This window comes from Chelonoidis abingdonii, chromosome 16 (genome assembly GCF_003597395.2).
Source record: "Chelonoidis abingdonii isolate Lonesome George chromosome 16, CheloAbing_2.0, whole genome shotgun sequence".
Taxonomy (NCBI): Eukaryota; Metazoa; Chordata; order Testudines; family Testudinidae; genus Chelonoidis; species Chelonoidis abingdonii.
This window is the reverse complement of record NC_133784.1, coordinates 3,311,222-3,336,172: the sequence shown is the minus strand read 5'-3', so window position 1 is coordinate 3,336,172 and position 24,951 is coordinate 3,311,222. Positions and strand designations below refer to the sequence as shown.

At 50.2% G+C, this 24,951-nt stretch overlaps 1 protein-coding gene across 2 annotated transcripts in view; it reads left to right on the top strand.

Moving 5' to 3' along the window:
• The first annotated feature begins 1,944 nt into the window (after positions 1 to 1,944).
• The window catches only part of AS3MT (arsenite methyltransferase), a 26,720-nt gene continuing 3,713 nt past the window's right edge, over positions 1,945 to 24,951 (top strand). Inside the window, exons 1-10 of one of the 2 annotated variants that reach the window (XM_032766890.2) lie at positions 1,945 to 1,989; positions 2,323 to 2,363; positions 6,294 to 6,421; positions 7,265 to 7,415; positions 8,339 to 8,475; positions 9,915 to 9,984; positions 11,218 to 11,299; positions 13,873 to 14,004; positions 16,318 to 16,460; positions 17,190 to 17,318. In XM_032766890.2, coding sequence (XP_032622781.1) covers position 1,989; positions 2,323 to 2,363; positions 6,294 to 6,421; positions 7,265 to 7,415; positions 8,339 to 8,475; positions 9,915 to 9,984; positions 11,218 to 11,299; positions 13,873 to 14,004; positions 16,318 to 16,460; positions 17,190 to 17,318 — 1,014 coding nt within the window. In that variant the 5' untranslated portion in view covers positions 1,945 to 1,988. The other variant, XM_032766891.2, reaches the window with a different exon arrangement.

Sequence of the window (24,951 nt, the reverse complement as noted above, 5' to 3'; positions counted from 1 at the left end):
CTCAGGGTTACAGGGCAGGTGCTGACCGAATCCTTTATGTGTCTGGGTGATCCCCAAAAATGTCACATGCCTGTTGGCTCCGAGGTGCTACATCACCACCATCACTTTTCCGGTAGATGAGGAGAACTGGATTCCCTCCGTACACCATCACCAGAGTTCCTAACTCAGCCATGGCATCATTGCAAAGCACCACAGGCTGCTTCACTGCCTGGGGTGAATGCGCTTCCTATGCTGGCCCAGGAAACCAGCGCCCCGGGCTGGGATCTCCTCGATGTGTTCTGAGGAGTGAAGAATAGGGTTGCTGGGCCAGCCCTTCCTCCCGAATCCTGCCCTTGGGTGCCTGGCGGTGGATGGGGCCTGACATCACGTGGTCCTAATTCCCCACTGACTCGCACTGAAGCTAGGGGTGGGGATCATGGGAGGGCAGTACAGAATGGGCCCCTTGCCTGGGGGGCGAGCCCAGATTGCGCCAAGCATGTGCCCTGCTGTGCTGCAGTTGTAGTGGGCCGGGTCTGCTGGGGGGATGTGGGGGGGGGCATAAGGAACCACATCACTCCATGGCACGTGGCAACCTTGGCAAGGCACTCACTGAGCGGGACAGCCCAGTGTGTGGGGCTGGGCGAGACGGGGGAATGAGGGGCAAGGGGGTAGGGCTGGGAAGGGGTTGGGGGCGTGGTGGGGGAACAGAGGTGTGGGGCTGGGAAGAGGTTGGGGCTGTTGGAACAGGGGCAGGCTGGAAAGGGGGTGGGATTGGGTGAGGGAACGAGGGGAGGTGGGAAGGGGTTGGGCCGGAGTGAGAGACGGTGGTGAGGGGCTGCGGAAAGGGTTGGGGCACGTGTAATGGATCCCGGCGGGGGCTGGGATGGTTGGAGCGGGCTCGGGAACGGGTGGGCTGGGAGGGGCTTGGTGTGGGGTGAGGGAAAGTGGTGTGGCAGAAGGAACGAGGGGGCTTGGGAAAGGGTGGGGCAGGGTTCAGGGATGGGGTGGTGCTGGGAGGGGATTGGAGGCGTGTGCGGGCAGGGGGCTTGCGAGGCGTGGGTGAGGGAACGGGCGTGGGCAGGCAGGGGTGGGGTTGGGGGAACATAGGGGGCGGAGGCTGGGAAAGGATTGGGGTGGGAATGAGGCGATGAGGGGTGGGTAAGGGGGGTGGGGTGGGCTGGGCAGGGGCGGGCTGGAAGGGAGTTGGGGGCGGGTGAGGGCACAGAAGGAGGGGCCTAGGAAGGGTGGGAACAGGGTGGGTGTAGGACCAGGGGCGGGGCTAGGAAGGGGTGGGGCGGGTGAGGGACCCATGGGGGCGGGCTTAAGAGGGGTGGGGTTGTGCGTGAGGACCAGGGGGCGGGCTAGGAAGGGGTCGCTGGCGGCGTGAGGACCAGGTCGGGCTGGAAGGGGGGCTTGTAGGGACCAGGGGGCGGGGCTGGCGAGCGGGTGGAGGCACGAGAGGGACCAGGCGCGGCGGGCTGCGATGGCGGTGGGGGTGGGTGGGGAACCGGGGCGGGTGGGAGGGATGGAGGGGGGCGACGGGAACAGGGGCGTGAGCTGGGATGGGTGGGGCCGGTAGACAGGGACAGGGGCGGGGCTGGGCAGGGTGCGGGGGCGCCGGGGGCGGCTGGAAGGGGGGGGCGGTGTGACAAGGGCACCATGGGGGCGGGCTTGGGAGGGGGATGGAATGGCGTATAGAACAGGGCGGGGCTGGGACAGGGGATGGAGGCGCGCGAGAGGGACACGGGGCGGGGCTGGACGGGGTGGGGCAGGGCGGGACCAGGGGGCGGGGCTGGGAAGGGGATGGAGGCCGGAGAGGGAACAGAGAGGGCAGGGCAGAGCAGGGCGGGCTGATGGGGGCAGGGAGATGGGCGGGTGCCTCCCTGGAGGGTTCCCTAGCTCTGCCCCCTCCGGAAGCGGAAGTCCCGCCTCTCACGTAGTCCGCCTCTAACTCTAGGGCGGGGCGGGGGCGGAGTCCGCTGTCCGTCAGTTCGGCAGCAGTTGCGAGCAGTACGTGCCGCTGGGGGCGGGGCTCGCCCCTCTGGGGGTCGCCTGGGGCCGTTTCGCCCGGGGCGGGGTGTCTCTGGGTGGGGGAGGGGTAGGCTCCCTGGTGGGAGGGGTCCCAGCTGGACAGGGTTGGGGGAGGGTCTGTGGGTGGAGGAGGGGTTGTCTTGCGGGCTAGGGATTTGCCCCCCAGCAGGTGTTGCTGGGTTCCCCCCAGCACTGCATTCCCCTGGGCAGTTAGGGGGGCTTGCTTGGTGCCACTCTATGTGGGCTCGTGGCTGGTGCCCATCACTGTAGCATCAGGTCCCCTGACCCAAGCTTCGGTTGTTCTCATTGCAGTGGCTGCCCCATCTGGAGAGCAGATTTACAGAGAGGTGCAGGTAAGAGCTGGGATGAAGGCAAGGGCATTGCGAGAGCCTACCCTGCACTGGAGCTTGCCCCATTGACTCCAACTGCCCTCATCTCCCCCCACACATTACACCTGAGCCATAGGCAGCGCGTTGCTCTTGTGTTCGGGGAGGCTGGGTGCGAATGCCGGAAGCTCCCTAGAAATGGGAGTGGGGCTTGGACTGTGGCCCCGCCTTCTGCTCTGATTCTGCTCGGCCTCTTCTCCCCCAGGCTGCCGCACTCAACCTCTTCCTATCCCAGCTTGTTTCTCTACTTCACCAAGGTCCCCTTGGCCTGCTGCTCGCGCCTCTCCAACCCCTCTCCTGGTGAGGCATAAGTGGCAGGTGGGGGGCAGGCCTCGGGGGGAGGAGGCTGAATGAGGGCAGGATATTGGAGACAAGAGGCCGAGTGCTGGTGGAGTGCGGCAGGGCCACAATCTGGGTGCTGGTGGCTCCCCTACTTCTTGGGAGCTTCCGGTGGTCACGCTCCAAAGGCAGTGGGGCCAGCATGCCTTCAAAGGGAGGTCCACTGTATCCAGCATTTCTTGCCCTGTTTGGGGCGGCTCAGCCTCCGCAAGCCTCTTATACCCTCCGCCATGACCCAAGCCCCGGGTGCTCCCTCCCTGATGGAATACATCCAAGAATACTCAAGGAGCTAACTGGCCATTAGTGACTATCTTCAAAAACTCCTGGAAGACAGGAGAGAATCCAGAGGACTGGAAAAGGGCAAATATAGTGCCCATGTATTTAAAAAAGAAAAAGGGTGAGGAGGGTGAGGACGACCTGGAAAATTACAGATCAGTCAGCTTAGCTTCAGTACTCAGAAAGATAATAGAACAAATAATCAAGTAGTCAGTTTGCGAACAGGTAGAAAATAAAAGGATAAGTAACAGCATGGATTTGTCAAGAACAAGTTATGTCGAACCAACCTAACAGCTTTCTTTGACAAGGTAACAAGCCTCGTAGATAGGGAGGAAGCAATAGACGTGGTATATCTTGACTTTAATAAGATTTTTCATACTGTCTCTCATGACCCTCTCATAAACAAACTAGGGCAATACAAACTAGAGGGAGTTGTTATAAGGTGGGTGCATAACTGGTTGGAAAACCGTTCCCAGCGAGTAATCATCAGTAGTTCACAGTCAAGCTGGAAGGGCATATTGAGTGGGGTCTGGCAGGGATCAGTCCTGGGTCTGGTTCTGTTCAATATCTTCATCAATGATTTAGATAGTGGCATAGAGAGTACGCTTATAAAGTTTTTGGACGATACCAAGTTGGAAGGGGTTGCAAGTGCTTTGGAGGATAGGATTAAATTTCAAAATGATCAGACCATTTCTCTAGTTTGTCCAGAAGTCAATAGGATGAAATTCAATAAAGACAAATGCAAAGTATTCCACGTAAGAAGGAACAATGAATTGCACACACAAAAAATGGGAAATGACTGCCTAGGCAGGAGTACTGTGGAAAGCGATCTAGGGGTCAAAGTGGATCATAGTGTAACAATATGAGTCAACAGTGTAACTCTCTTACAGAAAAAGCAAACATTATTCTGAGATGTATTAACAGGGGTGTTGTAAGCAAAACATGACTAGTAATTCTTCTGCTCCACTCCATGCTGATAAGGCCTCAATGGAGTATTGTGTCCAGTTCTGGGTGCCACATTTCAGGAAAGATGTGTACAAATTGGAGAAAATCTAGAGGAGAGCAACAAAAATGATTAAAGGTCTAGAAAACATGACCTATGAGCAAAGTAATGCACAGTGGAAAACATAATCTCAACTATACATATAAATGAAGGGGTCTAAATTAGCTGTTACCACTCAAGAAAGAGATCTTGGACTCACTGTGGATAGTGCTCTGAAAACATCCACTCAATGTCCAGCGGCAGTCAAAAATACTATCAGAATGTTGGGAATCATTAGGAAAAGGATAAAAAATAAGACAGAAAATATATTCTCTCTATATAAATCCGTGGTACACCTACAGCTTGAATACTGCTTGCAAATCTGGTTGACCAATCTCAAAAAAGATATATTAGAATTGGAAAAGGTTCAGAAAAGGGCAACAAAAATGATTTGGGGTATGGAACAGCTTCCATATTAAGAGAGATTAATAAGACTGGACTTTTCATCTTGGAAAAGAGATGACTAAGGAGGGATATGATAGAGGTCTATAAAATCATGACTGATGTTGAGCAAATAAACAAGAAAATGGTGTTTACTCCTTCTCCTAATACAAGAACTAAGGGTCACCAACTGAAATTAATCAGCAAGTTTAAAACAAACAAAAGGAAGTATTTCTTCACACAGCCCACAGTCAACCTGTGGAACTCTTTGCCAGAGCATGTGGTGAAGGCCAAGACTATAACAGGGTTCAAAAAAGAACTAAAGTTCATGGAGGATAGGTCCATCAGTGGCTATTAGCCAGGATGAACGGGGATGCAAAACCATGTTCTGAGGTGTCCCTAGCTTCTGTTTGCCAGAAGCTGGGACTGGGCAATGGGATAAATCACTTGATGATTTCTTGTTCTGTTCCTTCCCTCTGGGGCACCTGGCATCGGCCACTGTTGGAAGACAGGATACTGGACTGGATGGGCCATTGGTCTGACCCATCATGGCCATTCTTATGTTCTTAAAGATTGAAGAAATTGGGTTTGTTTAGTCTGGAGAAGAGAAAACTGAGAGGGGACATGGTAACAGTTTTCAAGTACATAAAAGGTTGTTACAAGGAGGAAGGTGAACAATTGTTCTTGTTAACATCTAAGGATAGACCAAGAAGCAATGGGCTTAAATTGCAGGAAGGGAGGATTAGGTTGGATATTAGGAAAAACTTCCGAATTGTCAGGGTGGTTAAGTACTGGAACAAATTGTCTAGAGAGGTTGTGGAATCTCCGTCATTGGAGGTTTTTAAGAACAGATTAGTCAGGAATTGTCTAGCTATTATGTAGTCCTCCCTTGGGTGCAGAGGACTGGACTAGATAACCTCTCGAATTCCCTTCCGGTCCTATACTTCTATGATTCTATGCCCCTCCCATCTCAGTTCTGCCATGCCTGTTCCCCTGAGAGATGGACTCCTCCCTGTCAGCATGGCTTGCTTACCCCCTTCTCAGGATTTGAGGCTGTTTACTCACCGCCATGGGAGTCTGTCTGCCTGACTCCTCGTAGGGCAGGGAATTGTCACTAGGACGTTGAGGGCCCAAGGTGGCTAGCTGGTTAGCTGGTCCTTGTGATGGTTTGGTCCTTCCCACAATGACAGTCATGATCCATCCCATACAGCCACTATTGTTACTAGGAGTGGGGGCTTTTTAGTAACTTCCAAACAGAAGGTGGTGCATGGGATGGAGAGCAAATGCATGAACAAGTCTAGCTGTAGGGCTTTGGTCTTCCCATCCCATAGAATATCTATTAATAGAATATGCACTTTGATGTTATGAGGGGGAGTCCCAGTAATCAATCTACTAGATTATCGACCGTTGGAGCTAGGTATGACTATAAATTGCTACAAGTCTGAGAAGCAATCGCCAGGAGGTACTGAGGGAGATGAAGTTTGGGGAACTGCTACCTGCAAAACAGGGATGATAATAATAATCATCCAGAGCGCTTCGAGATCAAGAGAGGAGAAGTGCTATGTAAGTGCTATATCAGTACTGCTGTGATTTATATACATCTTTGGGCTGGTGTTTTGTCAGTGGCAGATTGGATAATTAGTAATGGTACCTCATAATTTATAAGGGTCAGAGAAGGAAATTGACCAGAGGATTCATCTACTGTCTAAGTGAGTTCTCAGTATTGCAGGCTGGGGGCAGACCATCCTCCTTGCAAAGAGGAGCAAGAGTAACCCCAAGGTGAGGGTAGGGCAGTAACTAGAATCTGTAGGCTCTGGTGTGCTATGGAGACATACGGACTTTTTGTGTTCCCATCTCAGGATTATTATGGTAAAGATTTGCAGAAATCAGAGGATCTGCAAACCAACACCTGCGTCACCTTGGCTAGGCCTTTGCCCACGTTCATAAAGGAGGCTCTGAAGTGTGTCCATGATGATGTTGTGTCAAGGTAAAGAATTCACAACTGATGCTCTAATAGCGCTTCACTCACTGAAACAGCCTCGGCCCAGTGGAGTCACTCTATCCAGAAACTACAATGGGGAAGAAAATAGCCAGTTTATCCTTGTAAGTCTCTCAGCATATCTCCACCACAGTCCTTGAGGCCTGGAGGTTGCCAGCTCAAAGGAGAAATTCCTGCCAAAAAGCAGAGGCAGAGAGAAACAAATTAATGCAGAGAACAGATTAATGAGAGAGAAACAAATTAATGCAGTTTGGAGCTTTAAAATGAATCAGTTAATTCCAATCAACCTTAGTAACCATTTCTACACACAAAGTCATTAATTTAAAGTTACAATGAGCAGCAAATGTTAGGAAAAAATTAACAGAAAGAACATTAAAGGTAAAAAGCTCCCCATAAACCTTGTCCATTCAAATCTAGAGATGAAAAGATAAGCTAATAGACATAAAACTGTCACTCTCCTTATAGTTCATACATCCCCTATCAGAAATCCATTAGATGTTCTGGTGAAAACCTTTGCTCTAATCTCCAAGGTCTGGCTACAGGATGTTTGACCAGCAAATGATTTCCTTGGCCTGTCAATTTCTTTGTTCACCGAGAGCCTTTGGGCAGATCACACATCTGAGATGCCTCAGTTTACCCAATATAAAATGGAGATAAGCAGCAAGGCTTAATTAATCCATATCTGCATATGTGAGTTGGGTGTTCCTGATGATTTGCTCTCTGTGACATGTTTTCATCCACCCCATCTGAAAATGCCCTTCCCTTGCATGCTGAGGTGTGATAAGACTCTGGGGTTCCAGAATCACTGATCTTGAGAGTTTCTTCCCTTAGGTACTATGGCTGTGGCCTGGTGATCCCACAGTGCCTGGAGACCTGTTGGATATTGGGTCTGGGGAGTGGGAGTGGCAGGGATTGCTATATGCTGAGTAAACTAGTTGGAGAGAAAGGGCATGTCACTGGAATAGACATGACCGACGCCCAGGTATGTTTCCGAATTGAATAGTAGTAATCAAAGTCCAGGTCTTTATCTTCATGGCTCTCAGCTTTGGAAGCAAAAATAACTTCTTCCCATCAAGGCGGAACTGCATGGTGCTTAGAGTTCAAAGTTGATCCTTTGGTATATGGGGACTGTCCGTGTAGGGGTTCAGCTGCACAGCGATAGTAACCTTAGCTATTCGCTTTTAATAATCTTATCTTCATGCAAGCTACAAGGTTTAATACAGTGCACGTGTGGGTCGGGTTTAAGTACCTGTAATGCAGGGCACTGAATGATTGTTTTTTAGCTGCTTGGTCATTGAGAATCCTGCCTTTGACAGAGTCACTGAGAGAAGTAATTTCCCCACTCTCAGCTTCTTCTAGCCCTGTTAGAGACCTGTGTGTGGAAATGGGGTAAATGTATTTTGCCATTTATCGTCTCATTCCTTCCACCTTCCAGACCATCACACGGCATCTGATATCCTGTACGGAGGGATGCAGGGATAATACCCTGCACCATCAGGCATGAGACACTGGCATGAGTGCTGGTCTCTTCCCTACCTTCCCAGAGCGTGCTGTGGTGAAGACAACGTGCACAGCCCCTTGCTGGGCTTTATGTTGGTCAAAAGTCTTTGCCAGTTCCATGCTTTGTTAATCAAATAGAGACACTCCCCACCCACCCTATCCCTGGCCGTACGAGACTTGGTCTTGCCATTTGTTGCTCTCTGTAAGGAATCCCATCTGTTCTTCTTTGGCCAGGAAATTTGGTAGCCATGATCTAGGACTCAGAATCATTGGGGTTGGGAGGAAATAAAGGGAGATGCTTAGGGCCCTAGTGAGAATATGTAGGCCTTCTGGCACATGAAAGGGAAGAGACTTTAGAAACACTTCAAAGAGTTTACAGCCTGCTTATTTGTTTCCCTCCTCCAGGTAGAAGTGGCAAAGAAGCACATTGACTATCACATGAAGAAATTTGGCTACCAGGTGCCTAACGTGGACTTCATCCATGGCTACATGGAAAAGCTGGGAGATGCTGGCCTTAAAGATGAGAGTTATGATATAGTTATGTGAGTACCATTCTCAGAGCTCCTGCAGGGGTCTATACAATAGGTTAGGTACTTGTTTCTTGTGCATCAGTGAATCGTGTCCCTGCCAGGAGGGTGTCAGAGAACAGGGGTATTGGATAGGGGCGGGGAGTCCCGGGGGGTGGTCAGGGGATAGGGAGCAGGGGGTGATTGGATGGGGTGGAGGTTCCGGGGAGTGGAGGGAGTGGTCAGGGGACAGGTAACGGGGGTTGGATAGGTGTGGGAGTCCTGGGAGGCTTGTCAGGGGGTGGGGGTGTGGATAGAGGTCTGGGCAGTTGGGACAGGGAGCAGGGGAGTGGGGTGGATATGGGGAGGTCCTGGGAGGGGGTGGGCAGGGGACAACGAGCAGGGGGGTTGGATGGGTTGGGGGCTCTGAGGGGGGAAGTCAGGAAGTGGGAAGTTGGAGGAGTAAAATAGGGGGTGGGGGCCAGGGTGTTTGGGGAGGCCAGGCTGTTTGTTCCCTACCCAGCCCTCCATACTGTTTCGCAACCCCAGTGTGGCCCTCGGACCAAAAAGTTTGCCCACCACTGCCCTAGTAGGATGTTTCCAAAGTTAAATGATCTATTTCCAAGCTTGGTGAACTGCAAAAAAGTGATAGAAAGTAATTTAGATTTTTGTACAATTGTTTCAGTTGTTGTATTCAAGAGTTAGTAACAAAGAATATACATTACAATTTTAAACCTAACCAGTGTTCCTTAGGTGGCTTGACACAAGATGTGAGAACATGTTAGTATTAGAGTTGAGTGGGTCTAATATTTATTAAATCCTCTTTTTTATATATGAGAATTAGATACAATGCTCCGGACAGCTAATTTCTAAATTATCTCCAAAAAAAAACCCTAGAGTTTCCAGGTGCCTAAGTAGCCTTTGGAATCACAGTTGTCCCCTTCGCCTCCCTCTTCCTCCCCGCCCCCCGCACCAAAATCTGAAATGGCACCCCTGGTATTATCACAGCTAAGGAGATGTTCTTAACCTGAAAAGGGCCCTGTAAGTACAGGATCTCAAATGAGGAGTGCAGCCCCAAATAGCGAGAGCGAGGGTTTGGTGTGGATTTAAACACAGATAGTATGATTTACTAGGGAATACACTGATCTGCAGGCAGCACTCCTGCCCTAGCCTGTTTGGGGTGGGTGGGGGGTAGACTAGTGTGTCTTTTCCATCACTAATTTAGGTCATATCAGCCAGCCTAGACTCTGCAAACACTCCTTGAGGCTTACTGAAGGATGGCTGAGGACCCTCCAGTCTCCTTTGGGGGATGTGAAAGGTGTCTAGGCATCTGTTACTCCCTGCCAGTGTTCCAGATCAAAAGCTGCCGCCTTGCCCAGCTGCAAGGTCAGGCCTAGCCATTTGTTCTAGCCTGACTAAAACCCACATTGCTTTCCTCTTCCTGGTGCCTCTCTGAGCTTTTATCTTCTGTCTAGCTCAAACTGCGTGATTAACCTCTCGCCTGATAAGAGAGCAGTCCTGCAGGAGGCCTATCGAGTGCTAAAGGTAACCCCAGAGCAGGGCTTGCGCTCTGTGTGTGTATGTATGAGAGAGAGAGATCATGATGGGGTTTGGGGAGCAACACTGGATCCCATCCTGCCTTTTGGGGTTCAAGGGGTCCACAGACAGGCAGCACAACGCAGCACAGGCCCAGAGAGACTTCCATATGAGGCGAGATGAAGAACTCTGGGGCTCGGGAGAAGGGGGAGGGAGGTAGAGATCCTGGCTTCATTGAAGTCAGTGGGAGTTTTGCCTTTATCTTCAAGCTGGGAGGATTTCACCCTGCATGACAGTAGGAAGGCAATAGAGGTACTCAGACTAACAATGGGCATCTGTTCTCACACGGTTATAAACCAGCGGGGCTATCAGTGACACAGAAAAACAACACATTAAAGATTGGAATACTTTTAGCATAATGAACAGTTACCTTGCAGAACTTATTGTCACAAGGTATCACTGAAGTCAAGAGCTTAGCAGAGTCCAAGAAACGGTTAGATGTTTATATGAATGATGAAAGGAGAAGCCAGCCGCTAACTGTTGAGCAGGTGATGAGAGACTCCCTTTCTAGGCAGGTTGTTCCGTAACTTTCCGTTTTTCCACCTTCCTCTGAAGCAGTGGTACTGGCCACCGCCAGAGATGGGATACTGGTCTAGATGGACCTTTGGTCTGACCCAGCGTAGTGACTGCTTTGCTCCCTTGCGCTCCTTTTGTTCATGTCCTCTCCACCATCAAATAGTTCGTAGATCACAATTGGAAGTCTTTGCCCGTGAGGCCCAGACGAACAGGTTGAGAGGGTGCCCCAGAATTGGGCCAGCAGGGGGAGCTGCAGGGCAGGATTGGGCTGTATTGCCAGAGCTGTCAGGGAATCTTGCCCAGCGCCTGTCTGCAATGTGCCTGTGACCTCAGCCCCTCCATCCCCGAGCACCATGTTCACACTCAGCCTATGAAACAAAATGAGGGTGGTGGTGGCATTTAATCTGGTTAGAGCCAAAAATGGTGGGGCAGAGGGGGTTATTGCTCTTAATTGATTACCTTGGAGACCTTGACTAATTGGGCTGTCTGGGTGCGCTGGCCAGGAATGCTCAGGCAGACACAATAGCTCTGGACTAGACAATCGCGTTGCCGGCAAGGTCAGGCCAGCCGAACTGCCGTGTCTGTGTTCTCTGGCAAATACTGTCTCTTATCAGGGGCTAGTGTCATTTTTAGCTCTTGCGGTGGCTAAGCTTTGCTCTTTTCCAGGCTGGTGGAGAGATGTATTTCAGCGATGTCTATGCCAGCTGTGACCTGCCTGAGGACATCAGGAAACACAGGGTCCTCTGGGGTGAGTGGTTTTCTTTCCTGACCTGAGACAATGAGGACAAATGGTGTGAGCTGGAGGCTGGAAGTTAGGAGTCTGGTTAGAAGGATCCGCTCTCCACATGCTGCCTCTTGTGTCCCAGGTGCCTGGGAACCGGAACTGATACCCTTAAACTTTCCTGAATGAGATCTTTACCCAGAACTGATAGAATTTCCCAGAATGCCCTGTCCCATCATGCGCTGCAGCTCACTTAAAAACTAGGGCTGTCAAGCAATTAAAAAAATTAATCACGTATGTCAAACAATAATGGAATACCATTTATTTAAATATTTTTGGATGTTTTCTACATTTTAAAATATATTGATTTCAGTTACAACATAGAATACAAAGTGCACAGTGCTCACTTTATATTTTTTTTTTATTACAAGTATTTGCACTGTAAAAAGCAAAAGAAATATTTTGCAATTCACTTAATACAAGTACTGTAGTGCAATCTTTTCATCATGAAAGTTGAACTTACAAATGTAGAGTTATGTACAAAAAAACTGTATTGAAAAATAAAACAATGTAAAATTTTAGAGCCTGCGAGTCCACTCAGTCCTACTTCTTGTTCAACCAGTCGCTTAGACAAATAAGTTTGTTTACATTTGCAGGAGATCATACTGCCTGCTTCTTGTTTACAGTGTCACCTGAAAGTGAGTACATGCATTCTCATGGCATTGTTGTAGGAGGCATCAAAAGATATTTACGTGACAGATGCGCTAAAGATTCATATGTCTTCATGCTTCAATCATTCCAGGGGACGTGTCATTTCTGATGACAGGTTCTGCTCAATAACAATCCAAAGCAGTGTGGACCAACGCATGTTCATTTTCATCATGAGTCAGATGCCACAAGCAGAAGGTTGATTTTCTTTTTTAGTGGAGAAGTTTTCCTTATCGGACTGTTGCTCTTTTAAGACTTCTGAAGGCATGCTCCACGCTTCATCACCACTTCAGATTCTTAAACCTTGGGTCGAGTGCTGTAGCTATATTTAGAAATCTCACATTGGTATCTTTGTGTTTTGTCAAATCTGCAGTGAGAGTGTTCTTAAAGTGAACATGTGCTGGGTCATCATCCGAGATTGCTATAACATGAAATGTGTGTCAGAATTTGGGTAAAACTGAGCAGGAGACATACAATTCTCCCCCAAGGAGTTCAGTCACAAATTTAATTAATGCATTATTTTTTTAATAAACGTCACGAGCATGGAAATGTTGTCGGTAGCTACCAGTGTGGTGTTCTGCTCTTGTTCGATGATGATAAGTCGGCTGCGTGCGTGTTCCCTCTGTGTGCTGCCCATCTCTGCGCAGATAGCTGACACAGCAAGCCCTGAGAGAACCCCCAAAGACCACAGACTCTAGTAAGGTATGAAGGAACCCGAGCCAGGTTTATTGTCAAATGAAGCACAGCAATAGTTTCCTATAGACTCTACAGGACATACTACGAATATGTGCCCCCTGGCAATGGACACGGATCAGTCAGTGGTGGGACACTCCACTGTCCCCTAGGCTGGACAAAGATGCGCACTCCGGGACCTACTTTTATACAGTTACAGGACAGATTACTCATCCCTACTGATGTATTGAGGTACAGCCCCTTGGCTCATTAGGGGCTGTCTCCCCTTTGATCATGTTGGTCCAGACAAACAGATTTATCCATCATGCTGTCCTGTCTGTAAGATGCACCTGCCTGTTCCTTGTTATGTCTGTGGAGTGTCCTGATGTCATCTTGGCACAAGTTCCTCTTCTCGCCACTTCTGTGAGTGAGGCCTGCCTCTGGCTCACAGCCCAGCTTTTGCTTAGCAATGCCTGAAAGTACTTTGGTTCAGGCTTCAGGCCTCAGACTGGGCCTCTGACACAAGAGGTTATGTTTAAGAGCTTCATCTTACTACAGGAAGCGCGTCTTCAGCATGAAGGGGCATACAAATGTTTAGCATATCTGGTACCTATATACCTTGCAGTGCTGGCTACAAAAGTGCCATGCAAATGCCTGTTCTCACTTTCTGGTGTCATTGTAAATAAGAAGAGGGCAGCATTATCTCCTGCAAATGTAAACAAACTTGTTTTTCTTAGCAATTGGCTGAACAAGAAGTAGGACTGAGTGGACTTGTAGGCTCTGAAGTTTTACATTGTTTCGTTTTTGAGTGCAGTTATGTTACAAAAAAAATCTACATTTGTAAATTGCACTTTCACGACAGATTGCACTACAGTACTTGTATGAGGTGAACTGAAAAATGATTTCTTTTATCATTTTTATAGTGCAAATATTTATAATAAAAAATAATATACGCTGTGATTTCAGTTACAATACAGAATACAATGTATATGAAAATGTAGAAGAACATCCAAAATATTTAATAACTTTCAATTGGTATTCTATTGTTTAACAGTGCAATTAAAACTCTGATTAATCACTAATAATTTTTTGAGTTAATTGAGTGAGTTAACTGCAATTAATCGACAGTCCTATTAAAAACCTGACAGCAGCCTGTGTGCCGCTCACTGTGCCCTGGCGTGGCTGGCTGCACGATATGTGTAATTACTCTGTGAGGATAGGCGAGTGTCTGGGAGGAGCTCTGTGGTGGAAGGACCTCTACAGAATTGCTGAGGAAGTTGGATTCTGCCCACCGCGCTTGGTGACTGCCAGCCGAATAACCATCAATAACAAAGAACTAGAGAGTGTCATCGGTGAGTGAGTGCCATGGGCAGATCATTGACCCCTGGTCCACCCTAGCAGTACGGGCTGGGGTTCCATAGTCCTGCTCTAGGATAAAGCAAAGTGGTGTAGCCTCAGGTAGCAAGAGTCTGTCTACCAGGGCTGGAAAGCACAGTCCCAGCTGCAATGCAGACATACCCCGGAAGCCCCACTGATGGACCAGGGCCCTCACTGCATTTGGCTCTGTAAAAATACAAAATGAAAAGGCAGTCCCTGCCCCGCAGAGCTTGCAATCTACATATGCCGTTGTCTGCAGCAAGTGAACAATGCTTGAGTGGGGTGCGCGCCATTGACCGCAGCCCCAGTGAGCCTTGACTTTGTTTGATAGCACCGAGACTAGCCCTTGCTGTGGACAATAGGAAATGTAAATGTATAAAAGAGACAATTGGGGCAGCTTTTTATTTTTCCAGTCCAAGAATAGAAAAGACTAAATACTCCAGCTCATAATACGACTGTGAGAAGGCACAGGATGAACCAGAACAATGTGCTGTTTGTCTTTAGCAACAAGTTTGCCCTTCCACAGCACTCTTTGTCCTAAGGTCTCAGATCACCTTCCAGGCAGCAATTCTGCCTCTCAGCACCCTTGAGAGGTAGGCAGGGATCACTCTAGCCCTCAGTGGAACTCAGCCAGGTGTGGAATGGAATGTGACCGCTTTTTAAAGTTTGCTTCCATTCTCTGACAAGTGGGACCTATCATGAGGGGCCATGTTTGGGGGGGTCAGTGATTCCAGATCAAAACTGCTGGCTTTTCTAGCTGCTAGCCCTGCAAACTTAGCCTGGGATCTGAGAGTCACATGGGGCGGTTTCCCTCTCACACATCACCAACGGTAAGAATTAAGTGACTGGAGTTTAATGAACAATGGTACTGACGTGTGAGGCTTGCCACTGCAGTATGATCCCCTCCAAGACCCTAGGTATGTACTCAGATGGCTCGTCTGTCCCACCACAGCTGTGCATCGTTGGTGCATGCTCATCTCCCTGATCTGGAAATGACACCTCCAGCTGGTGTGAAGACGTTCCCTTAGAAGCGCTTGAGTTGCTTAGCAGCTTTCTCACTACTCTGCCATCACTGTTATATGCAGTTCAGGCCCTAGACCTGTGATCACCAACCGGTCGATTGCAATTGACTGGTCAATCCTAGAGACTCTCCCAGTTGATCGCGATCAGTGGTGGTGTAGCAGGGCTGCTGCTAAGGCAGGCTCGCCCTTTCCCTGCCCCGGCCCCACACTGCTCTCAGAAGCAGCCAGCGCAGCCCTGCGGCCTAATGGTGGGAGAGGGGGAGAGAAACGGCAGGGCTCTTATCACGCTGCTCCTGCCTGCACACACTGCCCCGGTAGCTCCCATTGGCCAGGAATGGGGAACTGTAGCCAGTGGGAACTGAGGGGGTGGTGCTGGCAGAGAGGGGCAGCACCTGGAGCCATGTGCCCCCTCCCCACCTCCTAGGCCACAGGAGTGCGTTGGCCCCTTCTGGGAACGGCGTGGGGCCAGGGCAGGCAGGAAGTCTGCCTTTGCCTTAGCCTTATTACACCACCGCCCAGGAGCTGCCTGCGGTAAGTGCTGCCCGGTGAGAGGCCGCACCCCAGCCCTGAGCCCCCTCCCAGAGCCAGCACCCCAAATCCCCTCCTGTACCCCAAACCCCAGCCCTGAGCCCCCTCTCAGAGCCTGCACCCCAACCCCCCAGCCCTGACCCCCTCCCAGAGCCTACTCCCTTCTGCACCCAAACTCCCTCTCAGAGCTTGCAATCTACCTCACCCCTACCCCTTGCTGAAGGCTCAGTCCAGAGCCCCCTCCCACACTGCGGACCCCTCGGCCCCAGCCTGGAGCCCACACCCCCTCCTGAACCCCAACCCCCTGCCGCAACCCAGTGAACGTGAGTGAGGGTGGGGGGAGAGCAAGCAATGGAGAGTTGGGAAGATGGAGTGAGCAGGGCGGGGCCTTGGGGAAGGGGCAGGGTAGATTCTGGGTTGCCCTTAAATTAAAAAAGTGATTTGGGGCATAAAAAGTTTGGAGACCACTGCCCTAGACTGTGACCTGGGAGAGATGGGCACTGATCCCACCTCTGTCACAGTTTCATCAGATGACCAATGGCAAATCTCTACCTCACTCTGTACCTCAGTTTCCCTATCTGTAAAAAGGGGACAGTGATATTGCCAAGCTCCCAAAGGTGCTAGGTGGAGAAATCCTGCAGTGCTGAGAAGATGCTTCATTACTGTTACTGTGGTGCTGGGAGAGGTGGGTTAATGCTGAACTACACAGCGTAAGATCACCTGGTGTTTTGCTTTTAGGTGACTGTCAGTTTGTCTCTGCGACTTTCCGTCTCTTCAAAGTCCCCAGGAAAGGTGCGGCCGAGCGGTGCCAGGTTATTTACAATGGCAGGGTCACTGGGCATGAGGAAGAGCTGGAGTTTGATGCCAATTTCACATTCAAGGTACAGGGAAGCCCCCCGGGTGTAGTTAATCACCATGCCTGTCAGCACATTCAGGTGTAGTTAATCACCATGCCTCTGTCAGCTTTACTGCACCTCCATGCTGGATCTCCAAGCCCAGAGCTCGTGGCTTTCTTATACTTCCTCTTCTGCACCCTGTGACTGCAGCATGGGACCGCCTGCTGCCCAGCAGCCCTGTACAGAAGGGGTCTCAAGCGGAGGGGTCCTATATACAGCAGCACAGCTTTATTGAGCAGCATCTTGTATCGTAGAAACACTCAACGCAGGGGAAGAGTGGGAGGGAATGGAGAGAGGATGGCCAGACACAGGGTGGCTGTTCCAGATGGCAGGAGCTGCAGAGAAGAAGGCTCTTGTGCCACTAGCGGCAAGTTTGTGTGATGGGACTGAGAAGAGGCCAGCACAGGATGAATGGGGAGGGGAGTAGAGAGCCCAGGCCTGTGGTTTTGATTGGGGCAAATCAAAGGAGGCTCCTGGGGAAAAGAAGCAGCGTGATTCTGAACTAGATCACAAAGTGACTGTGGGCGGTCAGTGGGATTATTTGCAGAGCTGCTGCGCTGGGGGGACTCCTGCTTCGATGGCTTCCCTTCGGCACTGCAAACACACGTGCCCCCCCAGCCTGCTCCCCGTCTCACTACAGAGCTGGCAGTGTGGTGGGTGCTGGGTCCTGCCGTGTTCTTCTCGGCTGTGTGTGACGCCCCCTCTGTTTCCCAGGAAGGGGAGGTTGTGGAAGTGGATGCAGAAACTGCAGCCATTTTACGGAGCTCCAGGTTTGCCGAGGAATTCCTGATCCGACTGGCTGCAGGGAGGGCACCTGGGGGCTGTTGTCCTGCAAAAGTAAAGGTTAGTGACAAGCTGGGTGGCTGCTATACCTAAGGTCTCCCTGTTCATGCCACATGGGCAGATTTTCCTGGCTTCAGCATCCCTGTTTCATATGACATGTGCCAGTGAATAATCCAGTTGGGGTCTGAATGGAGGCTGGTAGTGGGGAGAGTTCATGGCATCAGCTGGTCCGATTGGATGTCCAATTCCTGGCAAACTGAGTCCAGCTCAGAGCAGAGCTGGGCCAAACCAACTCCCAGATTTTCCCTCCTTCCCCCTCCCTGTCCCATGTCTGGATGTGGGGCCCTTCCCAGCTCAGGTGTGGCCATGCAGAGCCCTACAACAACCCAGTTAGCTAAGGCAGTTCTCTAAAGCAAAGTCTGGTAGGAGCAAGGCTCAGCGTCAGCTTCTCTGGTGATAAGCAGAGCTAACCCCACTCTGGCTAACAGAGGGCAGTGGTTTGAAGCTGCACAGGGTCTGATGGATTAGGATGTGGGGGAGGTGTGTGCAAATGAAATACAATTTGCTCGATCCATGCACAAACAAAAGAATTTATTCCAGGTGTGTCTGTCTAATTATATAAATTGTAAAACTGAGATCCTGGCCTCATGGCCCTTTTAACATGGCTCGGGGTCTTGACCCCAGTCAGTTTGATCCTGCTCCCTCATACAATTCCTTACTTTTCCCCTGCTACGTACACTGGATACAGCGTGCTTCATTTCCTTTAGTCAGTTCTTGTGTAATATTTCTTGGGCTTTTTACTGGCAACCATGTTCTGCCCAAGAGATGGTTGCATTTCAGTGGCGGATGAAGTAATCCCTATAGGATTACTTTGCACATCAGTCAAAGTTGCAAGACACTCTGGGATGTTCTGGAACAGAAGGTGTCACAGAATGTTGGTACAGCTCATAACTGCATCCTAGATAGTCCTAGACCGTAAGCTGACTTTTCCCTGATGGGCCGTCTGAGGAGAGGCATTATTGGAAGATGGGAGTTTTGGCTTCTCCACCTGGCACTGCCGCTGACCCACACTGTGGCCTTGGACAAGTTGCTTTTTCTCTCCAGGCCTTTGTTTCCAGACCTTGGAGGAGCTTGTGTTTGAATTATCGGAGACCCTCTGTTGGAGGGTGCTGTGGACATCAAAGAATGACTTCTCCCTGGCAGACCTGGCTCAGAGAAGGTGTCTCTTTTCAATCCAGAATTTGGGGCTGGGGAGAGATTCCAGCCTGGCAGCCCTGATCCCTGCTCTCCACTGAGCAGGTCCAGCACAGACTTCAGTGTGACTTGAAGGAGCCCTTCTAGGGACCGGAGGGATTTTTTCCAAGGGTCATTCCCTCCTTGGCCACTCCACTGAACCTGCCAACACAGGGACCTCTTGGGAAGGTGGGTGGTTTGCCCAGAAGCAGACACGTGTCTTCCCTGTCCAGCCTGGGGAGTGCAGTAGCGACTCTTAAGCAAACACAGCCTAAGCCCGTCTGCCATCCATGGCCTTGGTGGGGGGGTACTGGCATTATTCCTCCTTTGATCGAATCTGAGCTCCAGCCAGCCTAAATAAAGTGCTGTGATTCGACTTAGAAAGCATCTGCCTCTGTGGCTGTGGCTGGTAGGACGGGCAGAGAGCTCTTGGCATGTGTGTAAAGCCAGGACTGGGAATCCTCTTTGTTTTGGCAGGAGCCAGAGGGTGCCTGTGAGCAGACAGGAGCTGCTTCCGGCTGAGCAGCATTCAGTCCTCGCTGTTCTGCCGCTCCCACTGAACATGCAGACAATGTTACGGATTCCTTGCTGAACTGCATTATCGATACTCCCTGGAACTAGAGTAAACACAGCCCCCAGAACCCCTCAAGGGAGTTACCCCAGTGATGATTTGGGCTCATGAGGGAAGGAGATAGAAATCCCTGTAATTATCTCTTGCTGTAGGAAGGAATGCTGGTGACTCAGCTGGGGGAGTTCTTCCCTCCCTAGCCTAGTGGTAGGGGATGCTGTCCCAGTGCTGAAACTTGGTGCTAGGGGATGCTGTGCTGCTGGAGATGCTAATAAACCCAAGGTCCTGACCAGCAATGCTTCATAGAAGCCAAGGAATTTATTCAAAGTACCAGGGTGTAGACCTCTGTATGGTGAGTTAATCACAGTCTACTTTGCAAAATTACCCCTGTAATTTCAATTGGCTACAGCATTCACTTCCTGTCCTAAATTATAATTTAATGCTATTGCACATCTGCCCCTTCCCTCCTGACCAGAGGTGGTTGAACTAATATATGGAGATGTGCCTGTCTCATAGAGCTGGAAGGGGCCTTGAAAGGTCATTGAGTCCAGTCCCCTGCCTTCACAGCAGGACCAAGTACCATCCCTGACAGATTTTTGCCCCAGATCCCTAAATCCCTCAAGGACTGAACTCACAACCTGGGTTTAGTAGGCCAATGCTCAAACCACTGAGCTGTCCTTCCCCTTGCCTGGCTCCATGCATATGATCTGTATCAGCTGCAGTTTGCAAAGTGCTTTGGGAGCCATTTGGGCTAAAGGAGCTCCACAAACTGTAAAAAGAACAGGAGCACTTGTGGCACCTTAGAGATTAACAAATTTATTTGAGCATAAGCTTTTGTGGGCTAGAGCCCACTTCTCCGATGAAGTGGGCTCTAGCCCATGAAAGCTTATGCTCAGATAAATGTGTTAGTCTCTAAGGTGCCACAGGTGCTCCTGTTCTTTTTGCAGATACAGACTAACACGGCTGCTACTCTACAAACTGTAACATCCTCATGCGTTTGAATGTGCGGTTAAAGCCTGAAGAGTTAATAGTGAAAGAGGTTTAAGTACAGGAATTAAGACTATGATGGCAGCTTGGGATCCTTTAGGAGAAATGTTTAGGAGCATGTGAAACTGGGATGCTTTCCCAGGTGCTAATGCACATCTCTGAGCTGCGGGGAGGAGGAAATCAGAGTGCTGATCTGGAGTAAGGGACACTCCCCCCCCCCCCCCCCCCCCCCCCACTCCCCATCCCCCGTGCTGTCAGATCACTCATGGGAAGCGTAGGGCAGCACAAGGAGACTTTTCTGGAGCTCTGGCTCGGGTGAGGGATCTGAGAGGCCAATTCCCCAGTAACATGTGGTCCCATGTAGGAGGCTGTTGTTAGTTTAGCTTTAGTGTGTGCTGTGTTTTTGCAGCATGCTCTTCTATTCCTGAAGGCCAGCTCGCTCCCTCACCCACACCTCATGCAGATGCATATACAGCTTGCTTCATGGGAGGTTGACCCTGGCCTGCCAACCCTGACTCCACAGCTTAGAGCTGCTTTATCTGCTGAGAACTGCTCTTCTCCTCCTGTCACCTTCCCTTCAGCCTGCAGATGGGCTGACGAGTCCTTAGACCTGCCGCAAGTCCGTGAAATGGGAATAATTGATAGAGGAAGATGATAAAGCCAAGCAGCTGTGTGTCCTAGAAGTGTGGCCTTGTGTGTGCTGGGGGAGGGGAGAATGCTCTTGTCATTCTCCAAGCAGGAGATGTTTTTCAGATGAAGGGCTGTACTGGAGGGAGGTTTATTTGCAGTGATGTTCTGTAGGCTCCGTCCTCCCTATAACAACCTGCCATTGGGCACTTAGAGCAAAGGGGCCCGTTCACCAGCAGAGCAGGGCCTTGAGGTTCACAGCAGAACTGTACCTGGCATACCCTGATGGAGGGACTCACGCTCAACTGAACAGCACTCGTTAGGCAGGGGACATGGGTTCCAAAGCTCAATGAGTTGAGAGAGGATGGGGACAGGTACTCGTACCTGGTGGTGTGGGCCCTGTTTAATGGTCCTAGACACCATTTGACCCTTCCTGTCTCCATGGTATAATAAACGAGCTAATCTAGACTCAGTTGAGAGTCTTGTTACACTGCAGAGCTGAAATCACTGATACCTCGGTCTAAGTATTAGACTTACTTTGGGACAGTGTGTGTATTGCAAGAGACTGCCCAGTGTGCACCAGCAGTGAGGCTCCCCCATTAACACTTGTTATCACTGAGAGCTGTGTTAAGTGGAGGGCCGTGAAGACATCTTGGCGAGTGGCCAGCTGGGTGGCTGGTGGAGAGGACCGGAACTGAGCCCCACAGAGAGGTGCAGCAATCAGCTGTTGGGCGACGAGTGAGTGCCCGAGCAGGGGAGTGTGTAAGGGTGCCTCCTGATGCCCCCTGCCTTCCACCCAGGGTGAGAGGTGAACTCTGTGGATGAAACTCTGGACTCTGGAGCTGCACTGGCTAAGGACAGCAACTGTGAGTGGGGTGCAGAGACGGGACGGGCACATTATACAGACATTTGGGTTGCTGGACTTAAGAACCCGAGGGCTCATGGTTTATGGTTAGGAGCCCTAGTTGCAGTGTTTTCCCAAATTAATGCTGTTACTTCCCTCCTCTTATTAAATGTTTTTGCTGCACTCAGACTCTGTGCTTGTGAGAGGGGAAGTATTGCTCTTAAAGGCACCCAAGGGGTGGTGTGTAATTGTCCCAGGTCACTGGGTGGGGGCTCGAGCTGGTTTTGTGTTCTATTGTTGAAACGGATACTGAACCCGGCCCTTATTGCGGCTGGCTCCACCTGGCAGAAGGGTTACACAAGCATTGCATATATCGATCACGCTATCTTCATTGGAACCTTCCTCCCTTTGTTGTCATCATTTCTTAGGTTTTGTTAATTTAGGGCCTGACCCCAGGAGTGGTGAGCTGATGGGAGTTGAGCACCAAGTGCCTAGCAGATCTGAACCTCACTCTTTAGGGCAGGGACCATATCGGGGTTCGTGGTGTAAAGAACTGTGCAGGCCAGGAGCTCCGTGGAAATATTTAACCGATCATCTTTTATTTATTTATTTTTTTAAACAAACCCTTACTTTTGAGCTCAGTTAGCCCAGAGAGCACCCTGCCTCCTTTGCAGGTCCTTCCGTTCTGCTTCGTTAATTTTCCTAGCAATATGGAATGCTGTCAAAATACGGATAGATGGATTGATGATCGCTATCCCCTGCGTTGTGTGTCAGGGAAATCTCTTCTCCTGTCTTGCCTAAATGATCTTAGGCCTTGCTTATGCCGTCAGCTCTGTATGGCCAGACCCCCGCATTCGTGTGACTCTGCATGGAGACGGGGTCTCCCCACCCAGAGTTTGGTACAGAATTTTGCCCTTAACCTCACCATAGTAATATTCAAAGCCCTGTTGCCGGAGGAGCTCTCACCTGGAAAACACGTTTGTCAACAGCACCCTCCCACCAGCCAAGCAAAAGAAAAAAAAATGACCAGCCAATAAGGGTGGAGCAAAAATGGCCAGCCAATCAGAGCAGAGGAGGGGGAAAAAAGCCCAGTGACACAGCTGTGTGGCAGTATTGCCAGGAAATTGACACCTGAGGGGCCTGCTGTCCTGCCCCTAGAATCTACCCTGCGGTGCCTATAACTGTTCACTGCTCCATCAAGTCATTAGATAGGTCCCATCAGTCACAACTACCATTGATTTTCTCTGGATGTTTTCAGTCTATTGGAGGGGAGGCTACTGAAACTGCCAAGAGTGTTGTGGGGGGCGGGACACTGGCTTTGCAGCTTGTCTTTTGTTTTCAGCCCCTATATGCAACAGCTGCACGTTCAGCAGAGAGCCAGAAAGGCATCACTCCTCTTATAGTCTGGTCACTAACAAGGTAATTGCAAAAATAATGCCGCATCAACCCCTGCGTAAACTTTCTCCCCAGCCTGGGCTGGCCCCAGGGTTTCTTCCCTTAGCATCTCTCTGTCACTAACCCTAGCTCCCTCCCCTCAGCTACTGATGGGCCAATGAGTCAGCACTTGTTAACCCCCAGGGTGCTGATGCCTGCAGGCTGGGGCCAATCGGGGAATCCCCCATGTTACACTCCGTTCAGTCTCTGCTGTGTACTGGGCTGAGCCCCTTGCTTTCGCTGTGGTGCCAGCCAGTCCTCTGCTGATACACTTCCTTGTTTCTGTCTACGCTGCAGTCAGAGCGGTGATTGCAGCAGCATATGTAGACATACTTGAGCAGCTTTAATCTAGCTGGAGAAAGTGTCAATAGCAGTGGAATCACAGCAGCACAGTTTTCAGCACAGGTTCACTGCCCGAGTAAGTACTCCAGGTCCCTGGTGGGCTTGTACCGCCCAGCTTCACTGCTCTTGGGACATGAGTTAGCTGGGTTAAAGCTACTTGGGTATGTCTACACGAGCTGCAGCCATGCTCCTGATTGCCATGCAGACATACCCATCGTTTAGAAACAATGCCCCTCCTCTGCCATCTTACTGGCCCACTCTCTGCAAGAGCAGTGCTATCGTATTTGAGGGTCCTGATCCCCAGATGCCGCAAGGGATCTGCAGTATGAAATGCTATACGCTTTGTTTAGCTCCTCTGTAGTTTCTCACAAACCCCATTTGGTTGTCACAAACTTAAATAGCTGTAAATATGCAAATGTCCATAGGAATCTGCCAGATCTAGTCTGTTTTAGTGGGCAGTAATTGATAACTGGATCTATAGAAAAGTCCAGTCCTCCTTTAGTTCTGGCTCAGATTTCAGCACCTCACAGCTCGGGCCCAAGAGCTCCCATGTTCTGAGGCAGTCAGTGGCATGGCCCTGAGGATGAATCCGGTTCATTAAGCAGGGCTGGTGCCAATGCAGCCCCTGTGGGTAACCTCTGTAGGCAGAGAGGCAGCAATTCTTTCTTCTGTCTCATCCCTACCAAGGCTTTGCTGCTTCTCGCCGCGGGAGCTGTGTGAGTAAATGTGGGCAAAGTGCTCCGCTATGGACGTGCTGATAGCAAGACTGTTGTTTCCTTAGTAGTTTCTTGTGCCGGACACAGTCAGACTCTTGGGAAGGCCAGTAAATTAGAGCTGCTAGGCCCTTCTTCACTGCTGTTTGTTACCTCTTTCTGAAGCCCCTTAGCTTGTTTGAAAGGCCAATTAAACCATCCCGGAGGTGTTTGCATGAGTGGGCTGAGGAGTGGGGGTGTTCATGATTCTCTCCATAAATACATTACATTAGTTTTCTTTTCAGCAAAGTGAGCTCCCTGGCCTGACGCTCCCTGAATTTGTTCACCCAGGGTTGGTTTGTTTTGAGCTGGGCGCCAAATGGGTGACTTTCCATTCTTCTGAAACAAACTGTTTGTAGGGAGCTGGGGGGAGATTCTCAGAGGCACAGATGGGAGTCAAGCACCCAACTCTCACGGACTTTCGGTGCCTCTGAAACTCAGCCCCCCTGTACTTTGCACTTCTCTGGAGACTCATGTCCATGGCTGTCTGAGCACTGTACAAACGTGAATTAACCCTCGTACATTTCTTGGGAGAAGGGTGAGTTGCATCACCTCCATTTGTACAGATGGGGAAGCAGCTTGCCTCAGGTCACATGGCTGCAGAGGTGGAAATAGTACCAGATATTTTCCTTACCAGTCACTGGTTCTAACCATTAGACTGTGCTCCTGACCTTACACACTTTTGTGGGAGCTCCCCTGACCTTGCCTTTCAATCCCTTTGGAACCATCTGACCCCGATGATCCATTCATAGATTCATAGATTGTAGGGCTGGAAGGGACCTCGAGAGGTCATCGAGTCCAGTCCGCTGCCCTCATGGCAGGACCAAATACTGTCTAGACCATCCCTGATAGACATTTGTCTAACCTACTCTTAAATATCTCCAGAGATGGAGATTCCACAACCTC